Here is a 13,260-nt window from a genome sequence, read left to right on the forward strand (position 1 = left end):
AAAACTGCTTTGTTGAAAGTCTTATTCTGACAAATAGGTTTGTCTGGTAGGGTCTACATGTGGATTATCTATAATCAGAACCTCTAGCAGTCCCTAAAATGACTCCTGCTTATTCTATACAAGACTTATAACTAGGGGGTTGTTTGTCAATAATATGAAGACTTTATTGATCCAGCACTAAACTTTCTTCTTAAACTTCCTTTGCTTCTTAAAACTATCGAAATATATCACATCTCGCATTAGTTCACAGCCTGCATTCTAACGAGATGGAAAGTGCACTATGCACTTTAAGTTTAGGACTAGATTCTGAATTGAGGACCAGCGTCTCAATTGATGTAAATAAGTAATGCTCCCTGGGTTTCAGTAGAATTACACTAATGTACACCAGCTGAGAATCTGGCCTTGTGATTTTCACATGCATGGATCACAATTAACAGAATTACCAATGCATATGAGGAGCAGATTGTGGTCTCCACTCACAGAGGTAGCTCTACTGGGATGCTGTTTTGCTTCCAAAGGCATTTTAAAATGGTGAATGGTGAAAGTCTCACACGCCTGTCCTCAAATGTTTGGAGAGTTGAGTGCTTCCAGGGCTCAGCACTAGGCATAGTCACATACTCCCATTTAAAAAAAAAAAAAAAAGAGCACTCATGAGTCCAACATGTGTCAGGACAAATATCATTTTCTTGCTGGAAGAAGCAACACACAGGAACCTCTTTAGCTGCATAGTCATTTGGGAGCTATCTGCCCTGTTATGCTGTCACCCATCTTATACACAAATCAGAGAGCCAAATGCAAAAGCCAGCACTCAGGGACATCATATGGATTTGTTATGCTCTCAGCCCCGAATCTGCTATATACTCTGTGTAGTTCATCATCTGTGATAGATGTAGTATTGATAATCTTCAATTAAAATATCACTTGTGTATAATTCATTGCTATTTGTTAATATAAGTCTTAAAGTTACTTAACTGTTTTCAAACATCATGCCTGACAGAACATAACACAATGACAACTGCTTGTAAAAATATGCAAGGAGACTGCAGCCTTTTGGGACATGTGACCTTCCTCCAGTTGAAGTGAAAGGCATAACACTCTGTTTTTTCCACTGAGGCATGACACAATTTAGGTAACATGTCAGAGCTGAAAAGCCAACTTGTGATATGCCTTGGACTTGACCGAGGGGCATGCCATATTCTGTAAAATGCTACAATCCTAACTGGAAAATAGTGTGATCCAGAGGTACAGAGCACTGCTGGGCTATCTGTAATTTGTCATTACAACTGTCAGAAATAGAAGAAGAAGAAGAAGAAGAAGAAGAAGAAGAATGGTGGCAAAGCAAACAATACAGGGCTAAATCCTGCCCTTAGCAGAGGTGGCTAGTATGGAGTAAGTGTCTTGCTCTTTCATGAAACCAACACAAGAGGTATCCTGCTTTATGGAATGAACTGCCTCCAATGGTGAATCTGTGTAATCCACTGCACTACAGAAAGCTCCTGTCTGCCTGTGTGAACGATGAGAAAAAAGCTCTCTAGGCACTTCCCCCCACTCAGGGCTGCCCAGAGTGGGAGGCAAGTGGGGCAATTTGCCCCAGGCCCCGGGCCCCGCAGTGGAGCCGTGAGCCCTGGCCCAGCAGCGGTCTGGGTCTTCGGCGACATTTTGGCGGTGGGGGGCCCTTCAGTGCTGCTGAAGACATGGAGCGACTGAAGGGCCCCCTGCCGCCGAAATGCCGCCAAAGACCTGAACCGCCGCCGGGAGAGTACAAGCGCAGCAGCTCCCCCGCTTTGCCCCAGGCCCCCTGAATTTTCTGGGTGGCCCTGCCCCCACTTCCCTTTCCTTGCACAGGAAAATATCACCAGCCAAAGTTTAACACTAAGTATGTAGAACAGATTAACCTGTTCCTTTTTTTCTAGATATTCCTTTTTTTTCCCTAATAAAATTCACAATCAAGCCCTTTTCATTTTCCTGTCCAGCAGAAGTATGGTTTTTTTGGGAGAGAGCTAATAAACAAGGACTGGAGAGTCAGTGAAGTCAGTTTTCATTGCTCATGATGTGAAAGATCCTTTTCCCCTGCACATTTAATGAATGGAGATATTCCCTGGTGCGGCTTTGAAGTCAGTGATAGATTTTCTGGATTTGGCTCTCTGTAACTCTGCCCCAGAATAGCTTTCATACTTGAAGCACCAGAATTACTGAAAATTAACTGTTGATACCCAACAGGTTACTTTAAAAGACATTATGTTTGTGTTATTCCAATATCAGCAGTTAGCAAGTTCTGTTTCTCAGAAAGAACTTACAGTACCATAGACAACATCACACGACCTGAAGGAACCCTTATGTAATGGAAGGTATTAAAATGCCAAAGCAGGTCAGATCAAATGGTAGCCCCATTTTTTTCTTGATATTTATGCTGATCAAAAAATGCTGAATCATGAGTTACATGATACTTCATGCGCAAACTTCAGAAGGTAAATAATCTTTTAATGACCAACTCAGTAGTCAGCATATACAAGCTTTTAAAACAAAATCAATTAACTACTACCAATCCATTGTGTTCCTTGATATGATATATATTGGCATAGCAATAAACTCACTTAGCTTTCAAGACTTTAAAATACTTTAGTTATTAAATTTTAATGACAAGGATAAAATATAATCTCTTCGTTTCACAGTCACATTGGCTGCCATTAAAGATTTGCACAGAAAATGAGATTTGCTTATAAGTGAAGATGGAAAATGTCCTTATTGAAATAAAGGATGAACTGATGGTAAAATGCCTATAATCCATGAGCATCCATCCAATCTCCCAAACAGATCTGCTGCATCATGGATCTGCTTTGCCATAACTTCGTTTTTGGAAGCCTTGTGTCTTAAAGGCAGTGATACTGGGAATAAGGACAAAGACATAACATTAGCAGTGTATTCAGATAAGGGCATTGGGGCCAAATCTGTAGCCACTTCATGACAGAATTCCTAATGAACTCAGTGGGAATTAGAGGTCAATAGTAAGTTCATCTATGGATCAGCAATAAAATCAGACGAACAGTTATTAAAACACTAATTTTCAACACAAGCTGTCAGGTACTGAGGTAACCAAACTCTTCTGAAAATTCAGGAATAAATGTTAATACAGAAGCGGTGCCTATCCTTTTAAGAAGGAGGAAGAACCTCATTTCCCTGTCTCCTTCATCCTAGGTCTGTAATTAGACAAGAGAGCACACAGGAATAACAGATCTTGAGGACTGGGGGCAAAAAGAGCCTTAATATAGGGTCTTGTGGATATTGCATTATTGTTATTAGTGTAACCATGCTGACCTAGAGCATTATACACCCTAAGCCTAAAATAAAAACAGAAGACACAAAGACATTTTGTCTGGGCTGCATAACTCAAGATGTAAATGTAAAGAAATGTATCTTCTTCCATTCTCATGATAGCTCTGACATTTGCAATAGAAACATCCATTTGATAATACACTATTTTTCTTGCATAATAACTCGCCATTGCACTGTGTACAACCAGCTAAGTAGCATATATTATTCATTCTTCAACTCTACACTCTGAAAATCAATAGTGCAGCATTAATGTGGCTTGGCCACTGGGCTAACATTCTGCTTGGCAAACAAGGAGTTAATATATGACTTGCAAAGGAACTTGTATAAGTGTTTCATATGACATCCATTTTCATTCCAAAGACATGGAAAATTAATGGGTGTGATTTTCCCATAATGCCTGATCAAAAGCCCATTGAATTCAATGTAAAGCCTCCCTTTAATTTCAATGGGCTTTGGATCAGACCCATAGGGATTTTATGATGTTTGTTAACTGGCAAAAAAACACCCCAAAAGCCAAACTGAGTCCTCAGTGTTTATCCCACACAGTGTAAGAAATAGATTCAACAACAATCTGTTCATGTCAACTGCTAAGGTGCAATGAAGTATCTGAATGAGGATGCAGATATTGGTAGATTAAATTAATATGATATTCTTTATCATATTTCTTTGAAAGATAGCAAAGTAACAATATGTTTTAGGTTTATGCTGAATGATATTTCCATATGTTGTTTTTGATTTTCCATTCTAAAAATCCCTTAATTATTTCCCTTACAAAGAGAAACTTCACCTCTGAACAAGAAGGCAGACAAGCTGTCCTTTGCCAAGCTGACACCAGTGCTGTTCTGACTGGCTGGCAGACAGTGTGCTAGGCATGGCTGAACTAGCCCCTTTTCCCTGGGAATTCAGCAAGTCATCTCAATGACATGTCCAGTCTGGGGGCTTGGATCCTAAACACATAACTAGATAGTGATGTAACATGCTGTTGTAGTGATACTGGATCAACAAAGACAACAATTTTTCTATTTTTCGTCTACAGAGGGAATGAGTTTATCCAGTACAGCTTCTTGCCCCTTGTTTCAGGATAAATTAATAATTTGCTGTGTGAATATGTAATTACACTTTAAACGTAAGAACATAAGAATGGCCATACTGGGTCAGACCAAAGGTCCATCCAGCCCAGTATCCAGTCTGCCAACAGTGGCCAATGCCAGGTGCCCCAGAGGGAGTGACCCTAACAGGTAATGATCAAGTGATCTCTCTCCTGCCATCCATCTCCATCCTCTGACAAACAGAGGATAGGGACACCATTTATTACCCACCCTGGCTAATAGCCATTGACAGACCTATCCTCCCTGAATTTATCTAGTTCTTTTTTGAACCCTGTTATAGTCTTGGCCTTCACAACCTCCTCAGGCAAGGAGTTCCATAGGTTGACTGTGCACTGTGTGCAGAAGAACTTCCTTTTATTTGTTTTAAACCTGCTGCCCATTAAAACAAAGTGCTGAAATTTGAATTTTTTACCTTAGATGAGGATCTTGCCATATATCCTAATATGCTATCCAATCAACAGCATATTGTATTAAAGCACATAATGTATACCAATTTCAGTACACCTCCACCTTGATATAACACTGTCCTTGGGAGCCAAAAAATCTTACCACATTATAGATGAAACCATGTTATATTGAACTTGCTTTGATCCACCAGAGTGCGCAGCCCTGCCCCCCCAGAGCACTGCTTTACCGCATTATATCCAAATTCGTGTTATATCGGGTGGCATTATATCGAGGTAGTGGTGTATATCTTGGTTTATATGAGGCTAGTTCTTCATTTTCTAATGTTTCATAGATTCCAAGGCCAGAAGGGACCATTTTGATCATCTTGTCTGACCCGCCTCTATAACACAGGCAAGACAACTCCCCCAAATAATTCCTGGAGCAGATCTTTTAGAAAAACATGCAGTCATAGAAATGAATCATAGAATCATAGAAATGTAGGAGTGGAAGGGACCTCAATAAATCATCTAATCCAGTCCCCTGCCATGAGGAGTAAGTATTATCTAGACCAGGTGTTTGTCTAACCTGTTCTTAAAAACGTTTAATTATGGAGATTCCCCAACCTCCATAGGACAATTTGATTTAAAAATTGTCAGTAATGGAGAATCCACCACAACCCTTGGTAAATCGTTCCAGCAGTTAAATTACCCTCACTGTTAAAAATGTATGCCTTATTTCCAGTCTGAATTTGTCTAGCTTCAACTTCCAGCCATTGGATAGTGTTATACCTTTCCCTGTTAGACTGAAGAGCCCATGATCAAATATGTAGCTATTTATGGAATCTAACCAAGTCACGCATTAACCTTCTCTTTGTTAAGCAAAATAAATTGAGCTCCTTGAGTCTATTACTATAAGCCAGTGGTTCTCAAACTTTTGTACTGGTGTCCCCTTTCACATAGCAAGCTTCTGAGTGCGAAACCCCTCCCCTTATAAATTAAATACACTTTTTAATATATTTAACACCATTATAAATGCTGGAGTCAAAGCAGGGTTTGAGGTGGAGGCTGACAGCTCACAGTCCCTCCATGTAAGAACCTCGCAACACCCTGAGGGGTCCATCATTCTCATGGCTCTTCTCTGAACCTTCTACATTAGACTAAGCCAGGGGTTCCCAAACTTGGTTCGCGGCTTGTTCAGGGTAAGCCCCTGGCGGGCCACAAGACACTTTGTTAATCTGAGCGTCCACAAGTACAACTGCTTGCAGCTCCCAGTGGCCGCGGTTCGCTGTTCCTGGCCAATGGGAGCTGTGGGAAGCAGTGGCCCAGCCTGCGCCATTTCCTGCAGCTCCCATTGGCGAGGAATGGCAAACCAAGGCCACTGGGAGCTGCGAGCGGCCGTACCTGCAGACACTCAGGTAAACAAAGCGCCTCGCGGCCTGCCAGGGGCTTACCCTGAACAAGCCACGAACCAAGTTTGGGAACCCCTAGGCTAGGCCCATTGGGACAATTTCTGCTCTCATTTACATTATTCAACCACAACTTCCATGGGAGTAATTGATCAGATTTTGGCCCATTGAATATTTACATATAATGTATTCACTAGCTGAGGACAGCTGAAAGGCAACTCCAACTGTATAATATGCTTTAGTTCAAGTTACCAACCAAGAATCACACAAAATGGGCAATAAGTCATATAGAAGGCAATTTAAATTAGGCAAATAGGCTTCACATAGCAGCATACAGACAAGCACACTATGCATTCCATTGCAGCCAAGTAGAATAAAACTATATGTTCCGTGAGTCATGTTCAGCCAGAGGAGATGCAAAATAAACAAATATGAGCCCTACTAGGTAAAAACAATAAATCACCTTGATTTTCAAAACTTGCCTGGATTGAGTATTAATACTGTGGGTACCACTTTTTACCTAAATCAAATATATTGCCAGGCCCTTCAAAATAGGCCAAACCAGTGGTAAAGTATGGTGTCAATAAACACTTTGTTCAGGGTTTTCAGAAGTGCTCAGCGTTTGCCTAATGCTGTGCCCACTCATGTAGGTCAATGAGGGTTTTGCTACTGAATTCAATGGGAGCAGAATTAGACTAATGTTGAGTACTGATGAAAATCCCACGCCCTCTATGTACACACAGTTAACCACCAAGTAAAAGAACGATCAAAAGCAAAACCAAACAAAACACATTCTAATAGACTAAAGAAAGGCCCTGGGGTTTCACTTTTCCCACATCTCTCAGCATTATTGTCTTGCTTTCTAGTTTACAGTATATTCTGGCAGTAGCATGACTCATGGGTATTGAGGCCATAGCCTCCTCTCTGACATGAGAAAACACAGAGCAGAACCTACAAGAAAACATCCATGCCTTTTCCCCTCTCAAAACTGTCCAGCTGTTGGGAAGCATAAGGTAGCAGTATAAAATTATTCTGGCAGCAGGCATGGCCAGGGAGCTCCAGGTAAGCCAATGATCTCTGAGTTCAAACTCAACAGCCTCCATCATCATGTGCATATCTATGGGGCTTTCGCTCTCTCTCTCACTCCCTACCAGTGGCAGCAATGCTGGCTCTGTTGTTGTGCTGCCATTCTCTCTCCTCTCTACAGGAGCACTCATATTTCTGGTGGTTGGGGGGAAGTCATGCTTACTTAACCGCAGCATTGAGGGACTGACTCAGCCCTGTCTAGCATGCTGCATAGCAGCTATATCACAGAAGTGCTGCAGGAAGCCTGATGACCATTATACCATGCCACTGGATCATACTGTGTAACATGGCTTCCTCAAGACTTTTTTGGTACACCTTATGCCCATCTGCTTCCCTCTGTTTCTCCTAATGGAGAGGAACATATGGCCCAGAATACTCTACTCTCAGAAGTAGAAAATCCATTTGCATGTATTTTCTAAAGCATTCTTTAAAACACACTCATTTTTCACTGTCAGCTGTTTACTCTAGTTACAAATCTTTATACACCAGGCCTTGACTCTTTAAAGAAAATGTTGTCCAGTCTCAATCCAATTATACAGCCCATGGTGAAAAATTAAAACAAGAAATAATATGCTTTTTAAAATGTCTAACTATTACAAAATAATTTTTAACCAATTCATGGAAATGTTGCCATGCTTTAAATGTGTATAAACTTTCATATTTTAAAGTTATTAACATAGGACTGACACCCTAGTACCCCACAAGTGAGAGGGCAAAGCATAGCCAGAGTTAAGCAACACTTGTGTACTAAACCTTTGTGTATAGTTTAAGTGCTACTAATTTAGGGCCAGATTTTGATGGTCTTGCTCATGTTGAGTAGTACCTTATGCCATGAATAGTCCCACTGAAGTAAATGGGACTCCTTAAGTGCTTTCTACTGTAAGTAACAGTACCAGAATCTGGCCCTTCCAGTCCAATCCTGCCTTCTTAACACAGGTAAACTTCCCCTTGATATCAGTAGTACATTTGCCTGCTTTGCCTGGATAAAGCCAGGAGGATTGGGACATTGTTTCATTAGACAATCTGATTCCTTATCTCTGCATATTCTATATATTCATACAGAACTCATTCTGAGGTTCAAAGGTTTTTTATCAGAGATAATATCGCTCTGACATTTGCCAGATACAAAGCAACCTGCTGGCTGCTGGTACCACTCTCCCAACCGTCAAGCTGATGCCACTTATTAGATGTCCTTAATGAATTGAGAGACAGCCATTTTAAACCTATACAATGTCCTTAATGGAAACAGTATGAACAGTCTGAAGTTGTAGAAAACATTTCTTTATAATCAAATAAAATGATTTTATAAGCAAGGAAGCTACTAGTGTTTCGTACTTATACTCATTGGGAAAGATTAGACATACATGCAGTATACCATTACATATGTGTGTTTGTGTTTATATACAACAACTCTGAAGGTTTATAGTTTATATTTATAGTGCTTCAGCCTGATTCAAAGCTTACTGAAGTCAATGGGAGGTTTTCCATTGATTTCAATGGGCTTTGGAGCAGACATTTAATCAGGTGTATTCACATGACCATATGTACCCTTGTTTTTCTCTATATTAAACATTTTTAGTGAAAGTTATCGATGCATTTCAGATAAACAGGTCATGTACCGGTACTTTTAATTTTCTAGTGCTTTGGTGTTAAGCATGTCATTTGCCCTACCTTTGCAGCCACAGATGAGTTGGGTTTCTCTAGCAAGTCCCAGAGTTTCTTCCTTTTCTCTGGGCAACAAGTATTATCAAACTCTTCCCCTTCTCTCTCACGCATTGTCTCTGCCTCTCTCCTCAGTTCCTCATTCATTTGTTCTTTCTTCTGATGATACCTTGCCTGGCAGCAAGATTCTAAATATATTTCATCAATCCCCCAGAAATCAAGCTCTTGGCCAAAAGAGAGAGCACACATTTCTTCCATCATGTGTAGCTTCCCTGTCCTGTAGAAATTCAAAATGGAGGTGAAAGCCCCTGGGTGTCGATCAAAGAAATATTCATTCTCATTCAGGTTATAGTCATCACACACTTCCAGCAGAGAATCATGGGTATTGCAGTCTCTGAGTTTTCCTAATCGAGTCCTTGGGAGTCTGTCCAAAGTCCTCCATAGAACTTCATGATTGAGCCCACCTACATTTATTTTAACTCTCCTTGAGCAAGTTTTGCTCCGAATGATCTCCACTGGTTCTGGTGGGAGGGAAAGGGTGGACCTTGAAGTCTTCCTGTTCATCCCTGGTGGAGCCTTCTCTGCCATTCTGAAATGGATGCAGCTGTGAAGCCAAAGTCTTTATCAGAATGAGCTTGGAGAATACAAATTTTCGAGTAGGATCCTCTTTAGACAGGTCTCCCCATTCCTGGAGCTAGAAAAGAAAAATAAATGGAATCTTGCAACACACCGCATATTCACACAGCGTTTTTCTTATGTGACTATATACCTCCCTTTCTACACTCTCATATATACATCAGAATATAATGACAAGTGCAATAATGTTGCTCACTGAGAAGGGAAGCTCTTTTTTTCTGGTGGTAGTAGGAACAATGCCTCAATTTCAATAGTTGGGAATGCCAAGAGTATTTTCAGAGATAGTCAGAAAAATTCCAGGGAAACATTTTTGTGAGAATTTGCCAATTCATCTAAAATCAAAATAGTTTGCCAAGATGGTTCTGATGGAGGGTTTCTGCCTGGTTTCCTGCTAGCTCACCTCACTCACTGAGGAGTCCCGGCTTCCAGGGTCCACAGCTCCGGGGTATTCTGCCAGGCAGACTGCTCTGGTTCTATGGCTCCATTCCCTTGTTGCAGAACATTTTGAAATTCTGGGATTTTGCTCTGAATTGAAACAAAGCCAAAATTTCAAAATATCAAAATCCTCCATGAAATGGAAATACCTTTCTCTGCGCAGCTCTAGATATTATGTGATTTATTACATTACTTCATGGCCATGCATCTTCTCATTGACCAAGGAAGGTTTGACATGTAACTAAACATATTTCAGCTCCACTGCCATTATAACTTGTCAAGTTTTCTAGTGCTAGAAACTACTGACTGGCTTACAGATGTTTGAACATCATCACGTGAATCTGTTCTAGCCATTTACATTATATATTGGGTTGCATATTGGAACAGCAGGCAAATATATCACTCTCTATCTTCTCAGAGACCCCTTCTTCTGCCCCACTTTGCCTACCTGTTAAGTTGCTGCAGGAACATGATTCCCAATGAATTACAGCAACCAGCATCTTCAGGTTTCTGATAATCCTCAAGCTCATCTTCATTCACTGCCTAATGCTGCAGAATCCTTCAACAAGTGCTGCTGCCCTTCGCCCCCGGTTGGAAATACCAATATCAAACAAGTAGTCCCCACATAATCTGGTAAAAGTCTTCCACAAAGAATCGTTCTCCCTATGATCTCTTGCTCATTTACCAGACACTATGTTTACATAATATGCTGACTAGTCAAGGGGCCAAAAAAAACCCCAAAACCCTCAACCAAGGCTAGACAGACAGGCTCTGCAAAAGAACAAAACAGATAGACTGACAGACCTCTTATAGGGAAGATGAGAGCTATCCTTGTTTTCCACCACTGGAGAACAGACTTGTCTTCCTACCTGCGGCCTGACTCATCTTCTGAACTGGACAGTGGTGGTGTCCATAGCCTCTGTTTGCCAGAAGCAGGGAATGGGTTACAGGGGATGGATCACTTGATGATTACCTGTTCTGTTCATTCCCTCTGGGGCACCTGGCATTGGCCACTGTCGGAAGACAGGATGCTGAACTAAATGGACCTTTGGTCTGACCCAGTATAGCCATTCTTATATTCTAAATAACTTCAGTTTAATTACAAATGTAAGAACAAGAATTTAATCCTGTTTACAAAACAAAATCTAAAGTAAAAAATCCCTAGAGATTTTATTATATTTATATTTTTTAAATATTTCCTTTCTTCCTTCAGCAGGCGGAAGAACTCCAAGACGTCTGGGCCCTATCCTGTGATGTACTGGAACTGCCTGCCTTCAATGCCAAGCAATATCAGGGAAAGGAAAGGAAAGGGTCTACATCATTTCAGCTAATATTTCACCTCATAAAAACATGTATTTATATTTGTATGCATGTATAAAAAGACACACAAGATTACATTTTATTCTAAGTGTAGAACTTACTGTCTTACTGTCAAAAACAAATATCTTAGTAGCTGAAATCATTTAAAAGTCAAAAGGATTCTGCCGTTTCACATTCCACACTGCACAATGAAACTCCCTACTGATCTCCTAGAGTAAACGCACTGAGGAGGCAGCCCAAAGCTGCTCAATGCCTATTTACATGAGGGCTTAAGCCTATAACATTTATCTTCATTCATGAAAAAGACACCTGATAACTTCACTTGAGGAGATAAATGTCATATCAAATCAAAGCCCTCAGGCTGGATGTTTCCACTCTGTGCATCTCTCTTTTTTTCCACTGGGCCAGCTCCTGTCTTTTCACCCACCTCACTGCAGCCCTAAATGTAGCAGAACTACCATGATAATATTCTGTAGCACAGAGGGGACCAGCTGCAGATATGCAGCACAGGGGGGACTTCTACACCCTGCAATCTGCACCCTCTGGTGGCTCTCTGCACAGTACCAAAATGGGGTATTGGAACTGGCAAGGGTAAGAGTTGTGCCCTCAGAACTACGCAGTCCACTCATGCAAGTCTCCACATAGCAAACAAAAAGCAGCTAACGGGCGTTCCTCACCTTGAGAGAGGATTCTGTACTGAACTACCCTTGGAGAGATTCTCTGTGCATGGCCTGTTCACTTAGGTTTTGTCCAGGGGTCCAGGATGTATTTATCTATTATTTAACACAGAAATGGAGATAAATAGATATTTACCAACTGCAATAATATACATGAATATTTATCATCGCAGAAAGCAGTCTCAACCCTTATGAAAAAATCCCTTAGAACTTAATAGACAATGTTAACTTCTGAATAGGTCTCTTAGGCTGTCATATAGAATTTAACAGGAAACTTTATCCCTGCTACAGATTTTAAAAAAACTTAGAGAGGTTATGTTATTCTTTATTAAATTCAATCAGTAGGTTTATAGAGTCATTTCTATAGAAGTCCATTGGTTTAATCTCTATTAAATTCTAGAGAACTTAGGGAAATTATGTAGCCCTTTCCTTTCCTTTATTTTTGTTAAACTGTGCTTCCTAGTTTTAGCAACTTTAAGTAAAACTCACTAGAAATCAGTCAGTCAACCAATATGGTTAGGCTAACCAGACCCTTATTAGCTTTTGAGTTAAAATTACTTAAAAAAAAAAAAGAAAAACAACAGCACATTTGTTTTACTATTTCTGCAGCACAGCTGTGCCATGGCATTGTTAAACAATGCAAAATTATACTGCCACCAGCATTGGGCCAAAGCTGACAAAACAAAACATTTTTTATTATGACACCATGATTATTGGTTGAATCTCCAAGTTTCAGGAAATGTTTATCAAGAATTTCTAAAATAGCAGCAATGGGTTTGATTCTGCTCACAGTGAAGTCAATGGTAAACCTCCTATTAACTTCAGTGTTCAGAGGAATGGGTCTGATATATTATAGAATAAACTCAAGCTTTGCTATTGCACATAATACCATGTCACAATGTGCAGCATTGTGAAAAGATGAAAAGTAAAACCTCTTCAAAAATCAAAGCATCATTTCTAATTTGTGTTCTTTATATTGCTGTACACTGCATGCTGCACATCACATGCAAGTAACAGCTTTTAAGGAATGTTTAAAAAGTATTTTGAGCCTGTTACATAAGCCTCTTCATGCTTTTTTGTTGTTTTTAGATAACGTTATAAAAATCTCTATTACTGTGAAACTGTTTACAGAGGGTAGAAGAGTGTTTGCATCTCCATCTGTATCACACAGATGTAGTCAATAGTCTTCACTTCAAGAGAGTAACATTTT

General features: G+C 40.3%; 1 protein-coding gene across 2 annotated transcripts in view; it reads right to left on the bottom strand.

Moving 5' to 3' along the window:
- KCNB2 (potassium voltage-gated channel subfamily B member 2) overlaps window positions 1–13,260 on the bottom strand; it is a 275,180-nt gene that overhangs the window by 246,423 nt on the left and 15,497 nt on the right. The window contains exons 1-2 of one of the 2 annotated variants that reach the window (XM_045005549.1): window positions 12,051–12,088; window positions 8,992–9,676 (exon numbers count right to left, since the gene is read on the bottom strand). In XM_045005549.1, coding sequence (XP_044861484.1) covers window positions 8,992–9,570 — 579 coding nt within the window. In that variant the 5' untranslated portion in view covers window positions 9,571–9,676; window positions 12,051–12,088. Of the gene's footprint in view, window positions 1–8,991; window positions 9,677–12,050; window positions 12,089–13,260 lie in introns of those variants that run through there. The other variant, XM_045005548.1, reaches the window with a different exon arrangement.

This window comes from Mauremys mutica, chromosome 2 (genome assembly GCF_020497125.1).
Source record: "Mauremys mutica isolate MM-2020 ecotype Southern chromosome 2, ASM2049712v1, whole genome shotgun sequence".
NCBI classification, from domain to species: domain Eukaryota; kingdom Metazoa; phylum Chordata; order Testudines; family Geoemydidae; genus Mauremys; species Mauremys mutica.